The sequence below is a fragment of the Motacilla alba genome, chromosome 7 (genome assembly GCF_015832195.1).
Source record: "Motacilla alba alba isolate MOTALB_02 chromosome 7, Motacilla_alba_V1.0_pri, whole genome shotgun sequence".
Taxonomy (NCBI): domain Eukaryota; kingdom Metazoa; phylum Chordata; class Aves; order Passeriformes; family Motacillidae; genus Motacilla; species Motacilla alba.
The window spans coordinates 22,998,575-23,020,795 of NC_052022.1; the positions used below are offsets into that span (position 1 = coordinate 22,998,575).

Genomic DNA, 22,221 nt, shown 5'->3' on the forward strand with positions numbered 1-22,221 from the left:
CTAGGTAATCCTTCTAAGGCTTTTGAATGCCTTAGATGAGAACAGACATTCACACATAACACACAACGATTACATTTATCATATGTGTTGAGAATATAAGAGAAGTTAGGAAAAGAGGACAATAGCACAGAACTGGTTAAAGTCCACATTCAAAAGATGCTGTACCTTTTGCTGGGGGAGCCACCTCCTTTTTAGCAACAGCAACTTTCTTTTCTGGAACAGGTTTCTTAGGGGCTTCAGGCACTTTGGAAAACATTGTTAAAGTAAGAGATCTTTAGTTTTTGGAACACTAATCTAGATTTGAATAATCCAAGATTGTTTTATACAATGAAGACAGTGCTTGGACAAGGAGCTGAGCACTGCAACCAACACAATACAATGTAGAGCCTTTTGGACAAATGTGGACAGTACAGGAAAGACATCATGATGCAGTATAAAACTCCTATGTTAAAATCACTGCACCTTTCATTTTACTCTCTTGAAGTAAAAGCACTCTACACTTGCCTGGAAAAGCCACACAACTTAAATAGAAATAAAAAACACAAGATAGTTAAGAAAGAGAAGGACCTAAGCTGAGACAAATTCAAGCTGTAAGTTATAGAACAATTGAAAAACTGAAATTGTGCAACGGAGACAATGCAAAATCAAATAATGCATATGGAGATAGTGCAAAAACAAAGACACATAGAGAGTAAATTCCTAAATATATGCAAGAAAACATGAAAAATAACATAAAGAAAGAAAATTTTTTTGGATTTTGCTTCTTTCTTTTTTACCAGAGCTGTAGAAATACCTTTAGCTGATGGAACTTCTGTTTTAGGCACAGGAACAGGCTTTCTTTCTTCTGGAACACGCCTCTTTGGTATCTCAGGCACTTTAAAAGATAGGTGGTGATCATTTAGGAGGCAGCTAAAATAATTGGTAAATCACAGTTGGCTACTCTTAACATGGTGTATAAGCAAACAATAAATGTCAAAAACTAATCTGTTTTATCAAACAGATACAACAAACCCATCTCACAAAAAGCTATTAAAGGAATTATTTAAAGCAGTCATGAAGAAGAATAAGATAGAAATACAATAAGGCTTGAAGCTTTGAGAGCAGAGCCATAGAGAAATTGAAAGGTCTCAGTTCTGATATGCTATCCTTTGGTAAACAGTGTTAGAAACAGGTAATGTGAAAGTCCAGGAAAATAGAGCAGATGTTGATGCAAAGACATTCACCTTCAACGTGAGAGATCTCCAGTTCCGTAGAAACAACTTCTTCCTCCTCCTCAACCTCTCTATGTGCTACAATAGGAATTTTAAAGATCATAAATGTTGAGGTAGGAAATATCAATGTCCATAGTAAATCTGAAAAACTTCAAGAAGATATTATGTGTGTAGACAACACAATCATCACTGAAACATATATGTTAATATGTAAAAAATTTAATCCAGAAAATGAACAGCATGTGCAAATGTCACAATGAATTTTGATTCAAACTAAAACAAACAAGCAAACAAATACTTATTAGACTCCCATCAATAATCAAACTACCTTCAATTGGGTAAACAGCTTCAAAGAATCTTTCTTCAACTGTTTTCTCATGCTCTGTTGGCTCTTCAAAGAAAAGTATTTAAACAATATTAAGATAAAATAGTTGAAATATTTCCATCTATTAAGCTAAATAATACTAAAGCTACATAACACAATGGACAAAAAAAGCAAGGCATACTGAAAGACAAATGTACAATATGTCTAAATATGTAATTTGCCATACATAAAAATAGATCTAAAGAAAGTATAGTAGGATTGATAGATTGTTTTGATTTGGGTACACAGACTTTTGATTTTGTACATACCTGTAACATCATATGAATACTCTTCTTCTCTGTGGACAGAAACTGACATCTTTTCTTCTGAAACAGTCCATGTTTCTACTGTTGGTACTTTAAAGATAGGATTTTGTTTTAGTATTTAATATTCTAGACCCACATTAGTGGTAGTAAGCATGTGAGTTTTTTATCAGGTCTTTATTGGTATTGCACATTAAAGTCTTAGACATATTTAGACAGTCAGTATTCATATTGTAAAATACTGAACAAAGAACAAGCACACAAGTATAATATTTAGTATTTGTTAAAGACTGAAGACACAGACACCTTTAACCCAAACATTTGAAACAAAATGCATGCACAGGCTTTTGGAAATAGTACATCAGAAGAATTCTAAAGGTGGTTCTTCAAAGATATTTTTGGGCATGGGGACACAATTATACTTATTATGTAAGGATAGGCCAGCAAGCAGAATAGATGAAGAAAAAGCTAAGTCACACTGCAGTGTGACCGTAGGCTCTTTAAACAAGAACCAAAAGGCTATCTACAAATATGTTAAAAACAGACTTTATACAAAACAAAAGCATGGCAGACATACTAATTATACACTGAGAGCAGTCACAGCATGACTACTACTATGGATCCAGATATATACACACAGGCCCACATATTCCAAAGAAGCACAGAAACACATTGAGTGCTGAAAAAAAGTGTAAACTGCAATTCAAAGATGCTGATCTGTACCTTCCTTTTTCATAACTTTTTCCTCAATGACCACTGGTGTAGGTTTTGGTGGCAGAACTTTCTTGGTAACTGTTGGTGTTAGAATTTTGTTACTCAGTCAAACATTTAGCAAAGAGGTCAAAATAAGTCTACAGTAATCTATCAATTATGTTGAAAATACAACAAACACAGCAAACAATCTAACTTATCAGCTAAGTCAGGCTTCTTAGAATCACACAAAGCAACATAAAGGATGTGTTTGTTTCTTTTTATCACCATGCTCTAAAGGCACTCAGGGCATTTAGCATACAGGTCATTTCCTGAAACTTATTGAATCGCAGCTGACAGAATCCTGCTGCAGAATGGGAAATGCTACACAAAAGGAAGTAGCTACTAAGAAAATAAAGGTACATATTTATTTTATAACCAAAGAATTAACCAAAGCATCTTGATAGATGGGTCAAAATGGAAAGCTAAGCAAGACAGGGATTTCACATCTTCAGCTTAGAATGAAACACGCTATTTCACCCAGTGCAATTTTATACACACTTTCTTTCTTAAAGCATTGGTAGTTAATATTAGCATTTAGTATTTTCTCCTAAAAAGCTTTTAATCTTCTTTTTAAAGAATTCGGCAGAAGCTTTTATTAGATGTTTCAAAGAGTGAAAAATTGATCAGACCATGTTAAGTAAAGACAAAGCATATGCAGATCAGCTAAGTAACAAAAGGCACAACTTTCATGGAAAAATGACATTAAGATAACTAAACAGTATTTACCCTCAGCCCTTTTGACTTTTTCTTCTGCAACCCTCTGAGTGGTTACCTCCACTTTTTCATCAACAGGTTTCTTGACAACTGCAAGTAATTCAGATAGGTTTATTGTTCAAGTAATCTTGCAAATTGTTTTCTGGATACAAACCAGATAGAACTGGCTTTTTTTTGGGTTGTTTTTTATTTTTATTTTTTTTGTTGTTGTTTTTTGTTTTGTTTTGTTTAGGATGCTATAAACCTGTGCTCTGTTCAGTGCTTGTTTAATGGTGGAGAACAGTGATGGCAGTGAGGCCTGCTCTGCCTTGAGAGATATGCAGTGATCTAAGTGGAAAACGCTTCCCAGAGGGGCAGCATTTAATTTCTTAAAAGTTACACTCATGCCCAAGGCTAATATACAGGGAAAAGGAAGGATAACTGAAGCTCAGTTTGATTTTCCATCAATTCTTGTTTTGATTCAACCACCTTTGAGCAGAGAGCTCAGAAATATGAGGTGGGAGAAGAGAGTTGCCATGACCCTTGCTCATCTCACTGTCCAACATAAGGAGAATTTTCTTTTTTCCAAGGAAATGTGAATAACCAGCACCATTCAGCTTGAAGGAGATGCATGAGAGACCTTAATCTGCATATCTTAATCCGTTCCTGTTAGTTATGTGGGAAAGTCATACCTTTTTGAACAGTTACTTCTTTCTTTTCCTTCTTTTCAGCTATAATGGCTGGTGGTTTTCGCTCAGGCATGGGTTTCTTAGGAACTTCGGTCACTTAAAAAAAAACAAACCATCACTTAATGATAAACAGTATGTTGTCTAAAGGCTTTGTAGACAGAAAGGTATTAGTTATGCCACTATAGCTTTATGAATTTTAAAAACACACATAGAGTTTTGGAGAGCCAATTGTTGAAGTAAAATGTTTTGCTTATTTCCATTTTTCTCATCAAATTTTGTTCCTAGAGGCATACATGTTACTAATCCCCAAGACAGTCATAATGTGCAAGAAATTGCAAAATACAGCCATTAACATCAATCAAAAAATGTGTGAAACGTTTAAATAAATCAAGAGCTCAGGAAAATGAAAGAAGAAATAGCCAAAAAACCTAAAAATAACACATATCCTTACTACTAACTACGAACTCATGTTAGGTTTCAAAGATCTGCAAAGTTCATTGGCAATGAATTTCTAATGTATCTATTCCTATCTGCATCCATACCTTGTGATATCTTGTGTTATCATCAAGTGCTGCTCAAAATTTGTCAGCATATTATGGTTCCAGATATTTTAGCAAAAACAAAACAAAACATTGCCTGGTTCAAAATGTTGGGGCCTTAATAATAAATATGAGAAAAGAGAAGAAATAAAATGACATGATAATTCAAATACCTTCTTCATGAATTATTCTTTTTTCTTCATAAGTCACTTCTTTTTTCTCATAAGCTTCTTCCCATTCCTCTTCCCCTTCATCATAGCCCTCTTCCTTGACATAATAGTCATGGTCTTCACCATAATCTTCTTCCCATTCTTCATAAATTTCTTTGGGCGTTTCATGTATTTTCTTTTCTTCATGTATCTCTTCTCTCCTCGTCATGGATGTTATTTTGACCTCTTTGGGCTTCTCTGGTGGCACCTCAGGAACTTAAAATAAATAAATTGATTATTGGTATCATAGTCTGGAATTTTCACGGCATATTGGATGTTCACTTTTAGTGAAAGTATTTCACCCTCACGGATGGTTTAAAGGAGGGACTATTTTTTAGGCAATCACAATCAGCTTGGATTTTAAATGTGTGTTTTTAATATAAAGCCAAAAATCAAACAATTGTGATAGATTGGAGTTATTTCAAAACAAAACACCTTGTTTCCACAAAATAATTTTACTGTTTTAAAAAAAGTTTACAAACTTTTTTGTTTGTAAAGGAAAAAAATTACCTTTAGGTGGCAGGACTTCTTCAGGAGCTTTTTTAACCACCTTTTGGGGGACTTTCTTTAATGGAACCTTTTTCTCTGCTTAAAAATAATAGATTTAAAAATTTGAATTAAAAAACCTTAAGAACCCCTAAAATGGCAAACAAACAAAAATCCAAAAATCAACTGTCATTAAAGAAACATGAAGATAGTATTCAAATACTGTAAGAACTTTTACCTGGCTTTTTCTCTTCTGGAGGTGGAACAAGAGGCAGAAGAATGGGAATAGGGGCAGCTTGTAGGAAAAATGAAATATTTAGAACAAAATTTAATTTTGATATTTCCTTGTAAATTAAAAAATCCTGGTTTGGTAAAATGGATTATATCATTTTAGTGCAGCTGCAGAATAAAAGCAAACATGGTGCTTATTCTGAGAGTTTACAGCAGCTGGATAAATATAATTTGAGTAGGAATGCCCAGTCTGCTTTTTTGAACCTTGAATGTCCTCAGCTTTATTTTTATTGCTGCCATCACTCTCCTATCTTTGCTGATTGTAATTCATCTAAATATCAAATCTTTCCTTTCCTGTTGCCACTGCAAGCATTTACCGAATTATTATGGGAAAAACCCAAGAAGGTCAAACTGCTGACGTTCATAGTAAGCTGCTGGATGTAACGGAAGTAAAAATATTGTTTGTAGCCTGTAGTGCAAAACCAGAGCCTAGGGGGAGACCGTTTGCCATAAACATGAAATCCAATGTATGGCTTGAAAAGAATACTTTTTTAAAGGCAGTGATTCAGACAGCTTGTTTAAAAGATATTTTTTGTGGCAAAAGAAGAGATGAAAGTTAAAAAAAATCAGAGAGGAAGATGGAAATAAAAGGAGATCAAATGAACAACAGACCAATAGGAAAACATGATGGAAAGTATTATCTTTTTAAGAGAATTAAAATTCTCTTTTAAAGAGAAAATCTTAAAAATTCTCTTTTTAAGAGAATTAAATTAACTCCTACTACTACCTGTGTAGAGTTTTCACCTTCCAGCAAAGAAGCCTATCCAAGTCTTGCTCACAGAGACAATTAACTAGATCTTATCACTGAGCTAAGATTTTTCTCTGAGGTTCCCACTGGCCTTCTGGTTCAGAGCAGACACAGAACAAGTATGGTTTATTACCCTACCTTCAGCTGGTTTTTGAGGTGGAACTGCAACCTTCGCATCAGGAACATCTAGAAAACCAAAATGTTGAATTTACTTCTTAATAAATGCTACCAATTAAAAATTCAGTGTGCTCTCCTCAAGGATAGTGGTTGGTGGTGTTTTAATCTTTCTTTTTGTAACATACAAGGATTGTAGCTTGCTCCTCAGGCATAAGCTAGCCAATCAATAGATAACTAATTGTATTAACCTTTCAGTTCAACCAGCCCATACAATATTATGTTTTATTTCTAAATAATTCTTGCAACATTTGGAGTAGGCTCTTAAGAACATTCAAAAAAGAAGATCATGCATATCATAAGGAGGTGATTTTTACCTATTTCATTGCCTTGGTTATTTTTTTTCAATTGCACAGAAGAGATCCTATCTATTAATTGGTACATCTTCATTTTTCTGTTTCTTAGCAGTTAAAAAAAAACAAAACTAAGTTGTGTGTTTTGGAAAATGGGGCATTCCATGTTGGACAAAATAGGGTCCCTATTAATGTCACTGGTTATGGATTTGTCTCAGTATTCATTGCCACTACTCAAGAGAATAATAGTTCCACATGTCTGTGGATGAGGAATTCTTTTCAGGACCTACGTTATACTTACTCTAACCAGGAAAAAAAAGATTTGAAAATAATAAAAAAGCAGAGTAATGCTTAAATTTTATGACAGAGAATTGACAAGATCTTGTGCCAGTCTTGCTTGAGGATTTTACCTGGTGGCTTCAACTCCAGTTTGATTTCTGCAAAGGAATATTAGATTTATTTTAGGACTATTGATTTTTTCAGAATCAATTGTCCTAAATTAGTTTGTTTCAAACAAACAAATTTGTACATGGTTATGATTACAAATTCATTTAGAAAATTTGCTAACCTTTGGTTACAAGATAGAGCTCTGCAGTGCTTCTTGCTTCTCCTCTTGGTTCAAGACGAGCAATTACAGAATAAACACCTGCAGCAGCCAAGAATGTTCATATTTATATTCTTTTATAATTTAAAACCAGACCAAAAAAAAACAGATAAAAAACAGCACCAGCACAACTGTTTCATGCATTTTTACCTTCATCTTCTGCATTAACATTGTGAATAGTCATATAATGACAACGACCTTCACTTCTGAAGCTGTACTTGGGACTCTCTCTCAGTTCAGTGGGCCCTTTATACCACGTCACAACTGCATCATCAAAAGACACCTCGCACTCGAAGGTTGCAGACTGGTGTTCACTCACAACGATGTTCTGTATGCTCTTGGTGAACTGAATTGGTTCCGCTGTGTTTAGAAAGAAAAAAATACGTCAATTGCTATGCACCATCACTGCATTCAATGTATCTGAATCCTTTTCATTGTTGTCATCAAAATAGCTAAATTTTAATGAGATAATAGCAATAGATCTTAAAAAAGTAGAATAAGAGAAAAGGATTCCATCTTCTATGAAGATAAGAAGGAAGATTAGAAGACGTAAGAGTTCAACTATAACAAGATTGCTGTGCAGATACATTTTGTAAGAGACGCCACTAAGGAAACTAAAGATAGAGAATAATTAAGAAAAAGTCCAAGGAAAATATAAGAGTCCCAAAGAAAACAGAAGCTAGTACAACTCAGATTGCTTGTGGGCTACAGGACATTATGAATAATGGTTTATTGAAGAATATGCTTAATTGAATGACAAAAGTATGTCACTTGTTATTCAAAGAGAAAGGACAAGTAAAAGTAAAGTAAAATTTCTTATTTAGTCTGTTTCCAAGTTTTGGAATCTGTCTTTCAGAAATTCTTTTTATTTTCATTTGTTCTGCTAATGAAACCTCCAGAAACTGTCACTATTGTAAGAAAGAGATTCTATATCTTTACAAACCTTCAATGGCCAGATCTGCTGTTGTTTCTAGACTGTCAAGCTTGCAGGTATACTGTCCCTCGTCTTCCGTTCTAACATCCTTGATGATGAGTTTGTGCACTTTGTCAGAGACTTGTGTTGAATATCTCCCTCCTATCTTAATGGGTCTCCCATTTCTATACCACTGAGACTTGGCATTTGGGATAGAGAACTGACAAGTCAGTGTGCATGTTTTTCCTTCCTTGAAAGTAGTGTCATGAAGATGCCGCTCAACTGCAGGTTCTATTAGCATGTTAAAACAGACATTTTAACAGAGATCAGAGAGTGGAATAAATAAAGTGTAAAATAATTCAAATATATACTTCAGAAGTAGACTTACCAATTACAGTTAGCTTGGCACTGGCAATATGTGGTCCACACACTATTCTGAAATTTCCTTGATCTTCAGGCTGGCAGTTTCTAATTCTCAGTATGTGGCGATCACCTTCAATTCTAATTTCATATTTGTCATTGGAGTCCAGTTTCTGTGTTCCCTTGTACCATGACAGTTTAATTTCTGGATAGTTAATCTTAATCTCACATTCAAAGATAGCATCCTCATCTGCTAAAACCGTCTGATTTTCAATGTCTCTGATCAGAGTAATAGGCTGGAAAATATTAGTTTAAGTTAATTTTAAGTTCCCTGTTACAGGTTTGAATATTTCATAAATCAGTCCAAAAATGTTTTACCTCTGTTTGTGTGAGTCGTTGCTGAATAAAAGCTACAAGTTCATCAAACTCCTGATCTTCCCTTTGAGCTTTCTCTCTGAGCTCAATTTCCTATAAAAATGCAGAATATACTCAAAGATTAAAGGATAATAAATGTCAAGCTGTCATGTTTATCCAACACAGAATTCATTCCTACATCAAATTTTATGTAACTGTACTGCAATCAGGAAATCTTCCCATTCTAACAGTTGCAGTCAAGTTATGAAGACAGAACCTACTTAGCCAGAAGGCCCATTTTTTCTTCTTGGATTTCAGCATGCAAGAAATTGAGAACTGCCAGTAAAAGATCTAAAGAGGAACCAAAAATTTCTCCACACATCATTACTTCGGAGCTTCAGAGTATGGACACCACGTTGGTTCAAGGGAAACATATTACTCCAAAGAGAACCAATGCTGCAGTCACACTGTATCTTACCAATCTATGGCTTTCTTCTGCTTGGGTTTGCTTTAGTAACTCAAAGGCTTGCAGGAGGCCACGGAAATCTGTAATTCCATACATGCGAGCATATTTCTCGTATTCTTTGGGATCTACATTTTTGAGAAGTTCCAAGATATCAATAGGTTGCTCTTCCTCTTCTTTTCTTTTTGTTGGAGTGCTATTCAGATCAATAACAGAAGTTAACTATGCAGCATTTCATTCCCAGAAAGCTGTTTAATGAAATATTGAATCACCTCAGAGCTGTTCTGTGCAGTAGAATCCTCTAGCTTAGTCTAGTCAGCTGCTTTAATTTTTAGTACAGTAATTCCTATTTAACAAATTTTTAAAAAATTTATCTTGTCCTGAGATGCATAATAATAAAAAAATAATCTTCTGTGTTGATAGCAAATTAATCCATAAAAACTTTCAATATACCTTTTTAGTTTTGCCCTGAGATCCCCTTCAACAACTTCTTTCTTTCTTTCTTCAACTTGCAGGTTTACACTCCTCTCAATTTCACCATGTTGGTTAAAAGCAACACATTTGTACATGCCAGAATCAGTTTTTATTGTGTCCTTTATTTCTAGTTTGGCTTCATCTCCTCTCTGCTGGATTATAATGCGGCCTCCCTGGTTGAGTTGCCTCCATTTTCCCTTCATCCACTTAACATTTGGAATTGGATCTCCTCCAACTTTTGCAATAAATGTTGCAACGGTCTCTGCAGAAAGATGCAAATGAGGAAGCTAAGTCTTTCCAATTTTTTATGACAGAGGGGCATCATCTCAAACAAAAGGTGTAGGCAAATAGAAGACATTGTACTGTTTTGAAAAGAGTTCTTACTTTCCATGACTTTGATACTCTGAGGCTCTGACACAAAATAAAGTTTGCCTTCCACTTCTGCTTTCTTAGCTGCTGGAGCAGCTGCCGGTTTTTCTAAAACAAGAGAGTCAGAGAGTTATAACAGATGGCTTCATGTAACAGTTTATATTCATAGGTGATGATGTTTCTGAAGGAATTGTAAAAAAGAAATTGATTCCTGAGATGGAACAAAATAGTATGCAAGAGGTAAAGATGCAAAATATTTTCATATAGTTTTAACCAACTTTCAGTTTACTTTCCAGATGAAACTGTCCACAACTGGACCATACTGTGCTGTTGAGTCAGGCCATTTATACTCTCCATGGATGCAAATCCATAGATAGATATGTAAACAGAAAGCCTCATTTTTTAAAAATTGATAAGTTTCATAGTGAGGTTTTCTCTTTTCATTCTACTTCTGGATATTATGCCGTAAGAGTTACTTGCATGACAGTGATCTGTTAAATTCTCCTGGTTTTCTTTGACTTAGTCCTTAGCCTAGTGACTAACCATGCAGTGAAAAAGAATATTTGTGCATACTGCTGGGCTCTTGTGTCCTTTATGCAGTGGTAAAGCAAGAACTACACAGAAGGACTCATGTTTAGACACTATTTACTTTCAGCTGAAAGGTCAAAATGTCTTAGAGCTGTAATAGTCTTGAAATAATTAGCCTCTAAGGCCACATGCTCAAATTCCTTCAGTGTTTTCCTTTAATAAACACCACTTTTCACATGCTTTCCATAAAACATGGATGTCCAAGTAATTTCCAACCCATTTAGCTTGCATTTTCTTAAATTTCCTGTTTAGATGGAAAAGGAAATTCTTAATTTCTTTGGTAGGAATGTACTATTACTTTGGCACTGATCTTTCAGTATTTATGTCACTATTGATATATTAATTATTGTTAAATACTCTGTTTTACCAGATTCTACGACTTTACAAACAACTAAAAGTAAATAATTGTTTGTTATTAGATTATTAACTTTTTTGTTCCACAGAAAAAAAAGTGGGATAGCGTTTTGGTTGGCATTTTTGATATATGTCTTATTTTCTCCATGTTACTGTACCTTTGACTGTCACTTTCGATTTGCAAGTATCAGTGCCAGCTGCATTTGAAGCCTTGCATACATATTCTCCTGAATCTGATTTGGTAACTGCAGCAAGTTCTAGAAGTGCTATTCCATTAGCAAAGCTGAAGGTGCATTTGTCTGAAGCTCTTATTTCTCTTCCAGCTTTCAGCCACTGGATCCGGATTGGCTGCGATCCCTGGACATGACAGCTAAGCTGTAGGGTATCACCTTCCTCTGCTGCTGCTGGCTGAAGAGGCTGGTCAAAAACTGGAGGCTTTTTAGGTTCTGGAATTTGAAAATGCTTGAGTGAATACTCAGGAAAGTATGATCAAGAATATAAGAGAGAGATACATGTGATTACTAAGGAGGCAATGGCAAGGAATGGAGTATGATTAACAGAAGTCTGAGAATGTCAATCATAATGCTATAAAATGGAATAAATACCAAGAGAGCATGACAGTATATTTGCTATATAAACATGCAAGAAATATATTTATCCTCTCAGCAAGAACCTTTATACGCAAAAAATAGTATGAGAACAAAAGCACTATTAGCTTGCAAAACTATATAAAAATCTTTAAAAAAATAAACCTGCAATTTCCTGCAAGACTATTAGGACGAAGTGTCATGCTACCACAATGCAGTGTCAACACTGCTTAAGCTTAGATTTCATTGCACAAACCCTGTTACTCCACTGAAAGAGAATGATTTAAAAATTCAACAGAAATTTCACAAATTTTGATGTTCACTTTAAATCAGTCATAGAAAATAGTGAAAAAGAAGCTTCTCCTTGAAAAAAAAAATCCCAAAAATAAAATAATTTCTTGACTTTGTGGTTTATGTGACTCTCTGGACAAATTACTGTTGTTTAGGTAAGTAAAGCCAGCTCATAAGAGAGATGCTATATACTTGCAGCTAAATAAAGCAAAGAAATTGTTTTTTTTAAGCAGAAAGCAAAGAAAAACAAGACTTCAACCAACCTCGGATAACAACAGAAGATGTACTCAATACACTTCCTGCTTCATTGGACACTTTACAGGTGTATAAACCAGCATCTGCTTGCTCTACAGTCTTTATATGTAAAAGTAAGGTATTGTTTTTGAAAGATAATTCACAGCGAGCACTTGAATGGACTTCCTGATTATTTTTATACCAAGCAACAGTCAAAGGCTGAGAGCCGGAAACACGACCCTCAAGTTTAAGTTCATTCCCTTCTGTTTCTTCTACTGCTTCAGACAGTTTCTTTGTAAATGTAGGAGGAGTTTTTCGTTCTGTAAAAAGAACATAAATTCCATGAATCTATCTTGAGATGAAAAATCCTAAAGACAATGCTTCAGGAAAAATTTGAACATTGGGGAATTGATATTTATTCTCATTTAAACTGGATAAATTTTTTAAAGTTAAATTATGCTAAGATAAACAGCAGGAGTCTTGCTCTTACAGTCATTGCCACTGTGTTTTCCTGTTTGAAAAAAAAATCTCTTACACTGATTTAAGTCATACACCATTTAAATAACCCCAGGAGTTTTGTCAAGTTCTTAAGAAGAAAATAGGCCAGAGCCTATTGAGAAAGTAGGCCAAAGAAAATGTTTTATTTCTCCTCCTGTTGCTGTTAGTGACCCTTCCTAGTTTCCATAAAAGATTCATAGGTATCTCCAGATAGGTACTCTCAGGCTACATCCCAAAAGTTTTCTCAAAGATGTCTTGCAGTAATAGTCCAACCTCCTTTACTTTATAACTGAAGGAAGAAAAATGTAAACACAATGTATTATCTATTCAGTACCTTTAACAGCCAGTTGAGCTGTGCAAGAGTCCTTTCCAACTTCATTGCTAGCATAGCATGTATATCTTCCAGAATCTCCCCTGTCAACTCTCAAAATGGTCAGATGGGCTGTGTTGTCTACATAACTGATCTGATAGTTCTTTCCTGTTCTAATTTCTTGGTCATCTTTTGCCCAAGTGACTCTAATAGGCTGTGTTCCAGAAACGTGACACTCAAAATCAGCACTTTCTCCAATAATGCCATCCACAGGTGTAAGTGGGATGTCAAAGAATGGAGGAGTCTTCCCTTCTGAGGAGTGGAAGAAATAAAAAAAATCACTTTAAAATCTCAATTTACTTTAAAACTGTGCGAAATAAGAATCTCTTGTGCGATATTAAATCCATACATAAAGCAAAGCTCAGTTTTAAGACATTTCCATTAAATATTTCACAGCCCACCAACCTGTAAGGACAAGCCTGCCACTAGAAGAAGCGGTCCCAATAGCATTGACAGCTGTGCAGGTGTATTGCCCAACAAGGCTCCTATCTGTCTTCAAAATCTGGAGTGTTGCTACATTATCTACAAAGGATGTGTGAACATTGTAGTCCTCTTTTACACGCACACCATCTTTAAACCAAGATACTTCGATGGGTTCTGAGCCAGCAATGCCACAATCAAACACGACTGGTAAGCCAACAGTTTCATGAATGTCTCTTAATTTTCGAGTAAAAGACGGAGGAAGTTTACGCTCTGTAAGAGAACAAGTATGGTACAGTGAAGTCTTCCAGAAGACACCAGCACCTCTTGCTGAACTCACCAATTATCACTGACTAATGTGCTGTAGAGTATGGTGGATTTTTGCTCATAACTTCCAATTAAAAATATTGTTTAGCACATAATTTATTTTGAACTTGTTGTAAAGAGCCCTGTGCATATGGTTGCAGGAAGAGAAATCTCTTTTTTTTTTTAATCTTAGACCCAATGAGCCTCAGGACTGCTAATACTGAAAGCAATCAAAGCAAAATCCTGAACAGGGATGGAAGATACAGAGGCTGGTAACGCCGCAGAAGAGCTGTGGTCAGTAAGTGCTGTATTTCAATTAGCCTTACTGGTAGGCTTTTGTTAGTAGAAGAAAGTACCACAGGATACCTTACGCATCAAAAAGCAGTAAAGTGGTTTACAACAAAGAGGCAATTGCTGTTTTTCGAAATAGCAAAGCATACTTAATAAAAATAGGCCATTTCCCTATATTTAAAATTGAAATATTCACCTTGAACTGTAAGCAAAGATGATGAAGAAGCCTCCCCAACAGAGTTTTCTACTTTGCAGATGTACTCCCCACTGTCACTACTGTCTACCTGGCTGAAAACCAGAGTAGCAATTTGGTTCCTAAAGTGCATTTTCACAATAGCAGTTCCTCTCAGCTTTGTATCGCCTTTGTACCACGACACAATCATTTCTGGTGTTCCAGCAACCTGGCACTGTAAGGATGCAGAATCCCCAACAGTCACCTGCACTGGCTCCAAGGGTGTAATGAAGTAAGGTGGTTCTGAAGGACAAAGACACACCATTAGCATATAAAGATATTGCATGACAACCATTAGTAGTCACAAACAACACTTGTTGAAGTGTGGTTGGCTTGACGCACCTAGTATTGTGATTGTGCCGTGACAAGTATCTTTCCCAGAATCATTTTCAATATGACAAGAATATTGTCCCTGATCTTCTAGTTTGCTGCTAGGGATTTCCAGTATGGCAGATGTGTCTGTAGTGGTGATGCTACACTTTTCAGAGTGCATTATTTTCACTCCATTTTTCTTCCACGTCACTGAAATCGGTGCAGTACCCATATATGTGCATTCCAAGATTAAATTTTTCCCTTTCTCTACACTTAAATCATTCACCTTCTTCACAAATTTGGCTGGTTCTATAATGAACAACATGAAGAAAACAAATTAAATAAAGCCAAGAGATAATCTTTAAGAAGCATAAGAAGCAGTAGTCTGGACAAACCTTTGACAAAAAGATGTGTTGTGCAAGAAATTTTCCCTGCCTCATTAGAGACCTGGCAGGTGTAGTCTCCACTCTCAAGTGGATGTACATCAAACAGCTCCAGTTCTGCAACTGAATCTTGCAAGGTGATATTGCATCTGGGTCCTGGTACTAGCTCAACACTGCCTCTGAACCATTTAACTTCCAATGGAGGGGAACCTCTTATGATACTAGTAAAGGTTATGTTTGCCCCAGATAAAACATCCAGTGGTTCAGGTTTCTTCACAAAAGATGGTGGTTCTAAGCACACAAATAAAACAGACAGAAAATAAGTACATTTGAACTTCTGTTGAGGATCACAGTGATCAGAAATATTCAACAAAGAAAAAATTAAATCTTTCTGAAAATAAATTTGGACCCTCTGATTCCGGCTTCTTACTCTGATACTGACCTATAACACTCAAAAATGCGCTGCATTCATCAGACCCAGCTACATTAGTAGCTGTGCACACATAAGTTCCCATATCAGACTCCTGAAGTCCATTCACTTTCAGAGAACAGGTATTGTCTGTAAGAGTAGCCTGATACTTCTCTCCACTGGTAATCTCTTGTCCATCATGAAACCAGGAAACCAGAATGGGTGGTGACCCATAAACTTTGCACTCCAGTACAGCAGAAGAACCCAGCTGACCATAAGTTTCTTTCAGTTTTCTTGTGAAAGAAGGAGGTATAATACGATCTGCATTTGTTTCAAAAAAAAATAAAAATAAATATATATAGAAATTACCATACAGCGTTCTTAAATGCAGGAAGTTCTCTGTGCATAACAAAATTAGTGACTTTTTGCTGTATCTGCTTTGGCAATATACTCTGAAACAGCTAAGTATTTGAAAAATAGTCAATGGTTAAGGATATGCTGGAACTTTCATCCATAATCTTTGAGGAACACCTTTTGCTTTTTCCATTCTTTTTCATAAGTGACAATATTTCACCAGCTGTCCAAGACAACATGTAGATTAAAGCTGAAGAAATCAAGTCCTCTCAATAATTCCTGCCCCTCAGATTTTAGGTAGGCATCTATCCTTGATGCCTGTCAAAGTGGCATGCCAAGTACTCCTAAGATTATACAACTCTCTTAGGTTGCCAATCACAACAACCACTTTGCTATCTGAAGGCTTTGTAAAGGAACTAAAGTATCAGAGGGGACTCAAAAAGAGTAGTCAACTAACCTGAAACATGCACTGAAGCTGTGCAGCTGCTTTTACCAACACTGTTTTTCACCTCAAAAGTATATTCTCCACTGTCTTCTAGTGTTGCATTGAGGATCTTAAGTCCAGATACTTTGTTGAAGAAACTGATTTTATATTTATGGTCAGTGGACAGTTCATTACCATCCTTAAACCACCTAGTAGTAAGCTCTGGTGTGCCATCTACTGTGCATTCCAGAGTACAAGAGTCTCCAGCTGTAACTTTGACTGGGCCTGGCTTCTCTACAATGACTGCAGGTTCTGCAATGAAATGCAAGTCAGAAAAATTTTTAGAATAATGAAATAGCTATTATTATGATTAAAATTTAAATTTAAAAGCATCTTAAAACATGTTGTGTTTTTTATCTCATGCTACCAACCTAGCACTTTCAGCATGGCAAAGCATTCCTGAACTCCAGCATCATTTTTTATCTGACAAATGTATTTCCCAGCATTGGTTGGTTCTGCATTTCCAATCTGCATAGTTGCAATGTTTTCTGAGTAGGAGATCCAAAGATTATCACTTTCTCTGATGATTTCCCCTTTGTCTTTTAACCACAAAACAGAAATGGGCTGTGATCCTTGTACTGTAGCCTGCAGTTCAATCGACTCCCCAACTACGACAGTGAGATCACTCAGCTTCTTCACAAAGGTTGGTGGTGCTATTTAAGAGAAGATATTTAACAGTAAAGAACCCTGCCAGGAGCGGAAAAGTAGGAGAAGAATTTCAGGAACAAAGAAATGCATGAAGATGCCAATCTTGGTACAAACCTCGTAGTGTTACAGAGCCAATACAAGAGTCACTTCCCACATCATTTACAGCCTTACAGTGATATTCACCAACATCTGCAGTATCCACACTGAGAATGTGAAGACTAGCTATGTAGTTCTCAGACATGACCTTGTACTTCTTGCTGCTCCGAATTTCTCGTTTGTCTTTATACCATGAAATCTGGAATGGAGGAGTGCCCTGAAGCTCACACTCAAGATGAATATCAGACCCTTTCAAGGTCTCAACTGAATGGGGCTTCTTGGTAAAAATAGGGGGTGCTGAAAAAAAGAAAAAAGAGTTGTCGTTTGTGTTATTTAAGCAAAAGAGATTAAAGAAGACAGAAGATTGAAGTAACTCTTCTGATGCTGAATAGCAAAGATAATAGATAAGAAAGAGCTGCCACAGAGATCAAAAACAGACAAGAGATTTGCCATCTACTCAGGCAGGTTTTGGCCTCTCTGACAAAAAGAAAGTGGGATTTAAGGGCTTTTCCTAAAGGAGGATCCTTAATGTTAGAAAGGGAAGGAAAGAGCTGAGAATCACCTTTTACTCTCAGTGTAGTACTGGTGCTTGCACTACCCGCTGAATTCTGAGCTTCACAAGTGTAGTCACCACTGTCTTCAACACTGAGGTTGTGCATTTCAATGACTGCCACTGAATCCACAAAGGACATTCTGTATTTTTCACTGGGATGGATTTCAGTTTCACCTTTGTACCAGGTGACTTTGATTTCTGGAGATCCACCTATCTTGCATTCATACGTTGTGGAATCTTGCTGTTTCACAAGTTTTGAGGAGTCTAGTTTCTTAATAAACCTTGGTGGTTCTGGAAAGCCAAAAAGGAGAGATGATGATTTAAACTGCACTAACTGTTTGAATAAATGGGGAGATGTGTAACTGAAACTGTAAAGTTTAGGGACTTAAGCAAAATTCTGATTTTGAAATTGCTATGAAATTTTTTTTAGATGATTTCAAGTTGGTCCAAAATCCAGATAAAGAAGAAAACAAGTTTTCTATATGCATTTCAGTGAGTTTCTCCTTAGTTTACTGACCCACTGTACCTCTCCTTGTATGTATTCATTACAGATTAGTTAATATGTGTGGTTTTCTTTACAAAATATGCTCCTGTTATGTATGTGTAATCAAATGCCTGATGCAAATGCAAGAATCTAACTGTTTAGCCAAAAAATGTTATTAAAAGCATTTATGTTGAGTATTATAGCAATGGCTTCATATCCTGTGATTAATAATTAATGTAGTCAATGAATGTATCTGCATTATAACCCCCCACACATTTAATGCAAAACATAAAGTTGCACATAAGGAATCAAAGTTAAGGAGCTTAGGAAGCAAACAAAAGAGCTTAGAAATAATCATGCTGAGGAGAATTATGAGATGGCTGGTTTTATAGAATTGGTGTTAAATATCTGTGATTAAAAAGTAAAACAGATGGTTACATTTTGTTCCATAAGGAGAGGAAAGGAGTGGAAATTTGATACTTTTCATAAGAAGTACTATCTAGATGATTAGAATCACAAGACCGAATGCTCATAGATCAAAGCTATAACTAGTAAAAACAAGAGGTGGTAATGTGGGCACAACAAACAGATCTCTCTGCAAAACAGGATGAAGTCCCTCTTTGTGTAACTGTAGGAAGAATATCTTATTAATTTTGGATTATTTCAACCTGTGGGACAGTTGCAGAACATCCTGTGTTGCTAGAAACAAAACTTCCTGAGTTTCTAAAAATAGAAATGATGATTTGTTAACATCAGGACTCTTGGAACCTTAGCAATTTACTATCCTATTTCACTTTGAGAAAGAGTTATCTATCTGCATACTAACAGTTGCTGAGTAGTTACACTCTGATTCCACTCCTTTCAAAAAATGAGGGCATACACATTAGTAAGGTATATATTTATAATGTAAATCAATTCTGGAACACAAAGCAATCATTAAAACTACAGATTGGGAACATTAGACACTAGAGTGAAAAAGTTAATAAAAAGCTCTGAGGTTTTCAAGGTCAATTAAAAGAAAGATCTTAATTCTACAAACAAAAGGCTGCATGTCATAGAAGTGAGACAGCATATGCTCAAATTAAACACATGCAAATCAAAGCACCCAAAGAGATTGACCTTTCAAGTTCTACAGAAATTGGTTGAAAACAATCAACATCACTAATTTTACAGCCTTGGGGAAACTGTACAAATTGTAAAGAATACTGACACTAAAAAGTGTCAGTAAATTCAGGATCAAAAAAAAAAAAAAAAAATCCTGAAAACACTCCTCAGGATTTTACAAATAATGATTTGAAGAGTAAAAAAAATGAATAAAGTCAGCTGGGATCATTTTACAAATGGTAATGGTGTTCAAATAAAGCTATTAGCACTGATATAGTAAATAATAAACATAATTATTGTGGTGGAAAGAAGCTTCAGACCTTTTAAAGAGGTTTGATTTCTTGCTACAATTTTTCAATGCATTTTGGAAGTCAAGCTACATAATACAGCAGCTCTATTTATTACAGAATCCAGGTAATTCAGTCTTACACACTATTTACACCCTCACCAAGAAAAATGCTTATGGCTGGAAAAAACTTGATATATATAAATAATTAATACAAAATCTTGCTACTAGCAGTTCAGTTTCCTGTGATATTTGTTATAGGGAGTAAAAGGATTTACTCTTGAAATTTCCCCCCCACACACACTTTTTGCACTCCAAATTCATACAGAGGAAAGAGAACAAAAAAGAAAAAAGAGGAAAGAAAGCGCCACTAAAGCAACAGGGACCTTTCAACTCAGGCATAATCTAAGCAGAGAATGTTACATTTCTTCTTTTATAAAATCAGTAAAATTGACATATCCGGAACAGCTACAAATATGTTTCCACCTACATTGAGGAAATTGCACTAATATACATGTGTCACTTGCGCCAAGACAGTCACAGCCATTGATAAATTTAGATTTTACTTTTAGATCCACATATTATAAGGAGAGGTGAAGTGTTGTGGGATGGATATAAAACTGAATCCCCTAGTTTTGCTGTTTAAAAGAGCAATTTTCAATGTTTTCAGTCTGTGAAAGAGCAAAGCTATTTGCAGGAGCTGCACATGCAGTGAAAATACTTCTAAGCCTCATAAGTAAACTGAATTTCTGTCAGTTTCCTTTCACTCCCCTGGGAAACCTAGTGACTGTCACTGCTGGAGAAAGACTTTAGAAAGACAGATTTTGCTGTCCAACAGAACCATTCATAAAGGCGCAACAAAGTAATAGGATTTAATCTTTCAGTAGAAGAATCCCTTTGATAAGAAAAATCAGGTACTATACCAAAGCAGAAGAAATATGAGTAAGTATTTAAGTATTACAATAACATTTAATAATAACAAAAACAATAACATTTATCTCAGAGTAACCTCTTCTAAAAATTGTTAGGCGCACACATGTCTGCATTCGGTAGAGAATGTGTTTTCCAGGTGTCTGCCTTGCAAAGAAAACCTCATAAACACAAGAGCCCACAGCAATACCTTGTACAGCCAGCTGAGCTGCGCACGCATCCTTTCCAACACTGTTGCTGGCAGTACATGTGTAGAGTCCAGCATCCCCTTTACCAACTTTTAGGACTGTCAAGCTGGCTGTGTTTTCCACCAGTGTCATTTTGTAGTTTCCACCTGGACGAATCTCTCTGTTGTCTCTGGTCCAAGTAATCCTCATGGGAGCAGAACCAGTCATGTGGCACTTAAAGGTTGCGCTTTCCCCTAGTGCCACATCGATAGATACCGGCTTGACATCAAAGAAGGGAGGTCGTAGGTGTTCTGCAAAGAGGAAAGCATGGCAGAGCTCACCACCAAGCCTGCCTCACCACGCCATGCCCATTGTTCCTGGCCACCATACAATGGGTAGAGTGGGAAAGAGGGTGGAGAAGTAAAAGAGCAAAGACATACAAAAGATTTTCATTAAAGTGTGATCTACAAACCTGTAAGGAGAAGTTTGGCACTGGAAGAGGCAGTCCCCAGAGCATTTTGGGCTGAGCAAGTATATTGGCCACAGTAATCCATACTAGTTTCTAAGATCTGTAAAGTCGCAACATTATTTAAGAAGGCTGATTGCATGTTATCAGTGTCACTTAAGAGAGCCCCATCCTTATACCAAGACACCTGGATAGGCTCTGAGCCAGTTATGCGGCAGTCAAATGTCACCGGGGCACCAACCACCTCCTGAATATCTTTAAGTTTTCTGGTGAATGTAGGAGGAAGTTGACGTTCTGCAAAACAATAATAATCAATACTATCAGTAAGAAGCCAACCTAGAATTAATTATCTTTAAAATTATTAAAACCCCCTTTCTGTAGACAATGAAGAGTTCCTACAAACTATCCCACAAAAGAGTGGCTCTTGGCCCATCACCTTTAACAACAAGCAAAGCTGTGGAGGTGGCAAAGCCGATGCTATTTTCTGCTTTGCAGGTATATTCTCCAATGTTGCTGTCCTCTACAGCAGAGAATGCCAGTGTTGCCACATTGTTCTTGAAGTGCATTTTGTAAGCCTGTGTTGATCTGAGCTTGGTGTCATCTTTGTACCAGGACACCTTGATTTCTGGTGAACCACCAATCTGGCATTTTAAGGTCAAGGGCTCTCCAACCTTCACCTCCACACGGTCCAGGTGTGTGACAAAATAAGGCGGTTCTAGGGAAGGAGAGAATGTTGTGAGCAGTGGCAGAGCATCACAGGGGTGCCTTAGGGGGATCAGGGGCGATGAATACCTAAGATGGAGACAAGGCTGTGGCAAACATCCCCACCCGCCTCATTTGCCACCTCACAGGTATATTCGCCTTCATCATTCTTTGTGCTGTTGAAGATTTCAAGAATGCCAGATTTTTCAGTGGTTGTAACAGTGCAGCGTTGAGACTGAGCAATGGGCATCCCATTTATTTTCCAGGTGACAGAGATGGGAGGGGTGCCAATGTAGCTGCTTTCCAGCACAATGGACTTCCCCTGCTCCACGCTGAAATCACTTAATTTCTTCACAAAGACTGCAGGCTCTGTGGAGAGGTATGAATCAATAGTAAGAGGGACAGATGTAGAAGAGCTGCAG

The 22,221-nt window shown here is 36.3% G+C and overlaps 1 protein-coding gene across 50 annotated transcripts in view; it reads right to left on the bottom strand.

The window, feature by feature from the left end:
• Window positions 1-22,221, bottom strand: part of TTN (titin) — a 239,446-nt gene that overhangs the window by 144,339 nt on the left and 72,886 nt on the right. For 44 of the 50 annotated variants that reach the window (XM_038142803.1, XM_038142798.1, XM_038142790.1 and 41 more), the window contains 37 exons: window positions 21,890-22,168; window positions 21,534-21,812; window positions 21,104-21,391; window positions 20,655-20,942; window positions 17,670-17,951; window positions 17,126-17,404; window positions 16,735-17,016; window positions 16,337-16,615; window positions 15,559-15,846; window positions 15,129-15,407; window positions 14,764-15,042; window positions 14,386-14,664; window positions 13,578-13,865; window positions 13,137-13,424; window positions 12,334-12,624; window positions 11,351-11,638; window positions 10,266-10,358; window positions 9,861-10,143; window positions 9,423-9,603; window positions 8,969-9,058; window positions 8,619-8,886; window positions 8,261-8,521; window positions 7,468-7,677; window positions 7,282-7,359; window positions 7,124-7,150; window positions 6,385-6,432; window positions 5,446-5,502; window positions 5,232-5,309; window positions 4,686-4,937; window positions 3,977-4,069; window positions 3,318-3,395; window positions 2,562-2,630; window positions 1,845-1,931; window positions 1,540-1,602; window positions 1,224-1,289; window positions 794-874; window positions 166-243 (listed from right to left, as the gene is read on the bottom strand). In XM_038142803.1, coding sequence (XP_037998731.1) covers window positions 166-243; window positions 794-874; window positions 1,224-1,289; window positions 1,540-1,602; window positions 1,845-1,931; window positions 2,562-2,630; window positions 3,318-3,395; window positions 3,977-4,069; window positions 4,686-4,937; window positions 5,232-5,309; window positions 5,446-5,502; window positions 6,385-6,432; window positions 7,124-7,150; window positions 7,282-7,359; window positions 7,468-7,677; window positions 8,261-8,521; window positions 8,619-8,886; window positions 8,969-9,058; window positions 9,423-9,603; window positions 9,861-10,143; window positions 10,266-10,358; window positions 11,351-11,638; window positions 12,334-12,624; window positions 13,137-13,424; window positions 13,578-13,865; window positions 14,386-14,664; window positions 14,764-15,042; window positions 15,129-15,407; window positions 15,559-15,846; window positions 16,337-16,615; window positions 16,735-17,016; window positions 17,126-17,404; window positions 17,670-17,951; window positions 20,655-20,942; window positions 21,104-21,391; window positions 21,534-21,812; window positions 21,890-22,168 — 7,077 coding nt within the window. The remainder of the gene's footprint in view (window positions 1-165; window positions 244-793; window positions 875-1,223; window positions 1,290-1,539; window positions 1,603-1,844; window positions 1,932-2,561; window positions 2,631-3,317; window positions 3,396-3,976; window positions 4,070-4,685; window positions 4,938-5,231; window positions 5,310-5,445; window positions 5,503-6,384; window positions 6,433-7,123; window positions 7,151-7,281; window positions 7,360-7,467; window positions 7,678-8,260; window positions 8,522-8,618; window positions 8,887-8,968; window positions 9,059-9,422; window positions 9,604-9,860; window positions 10,144-10,265; window positions 10,359-11,350; window positions 11,639-12,333; window positions 12,625-13,136; window positions 13,425-13,577; window positions 13,866-14,385; window positions 14,665-14,763; window positions 15,043-15,128; window positions 15,408-15,558; window positions 15,847-16,336; window positions 16,616-16,734; window positions 17,017-17,125; window positions 17,405-17,669; window positions 17,952-20,654; window positions 20,943-21,103; window positions 21,392-21,533; window positions 21,813-21,889; window positions 22,169-22,221) is intronic. The other 6 variants (XM_038142775.1, XM_038142797.1, XM_038142779.1 and 3 more) reach the window with 6 other exon arrangements.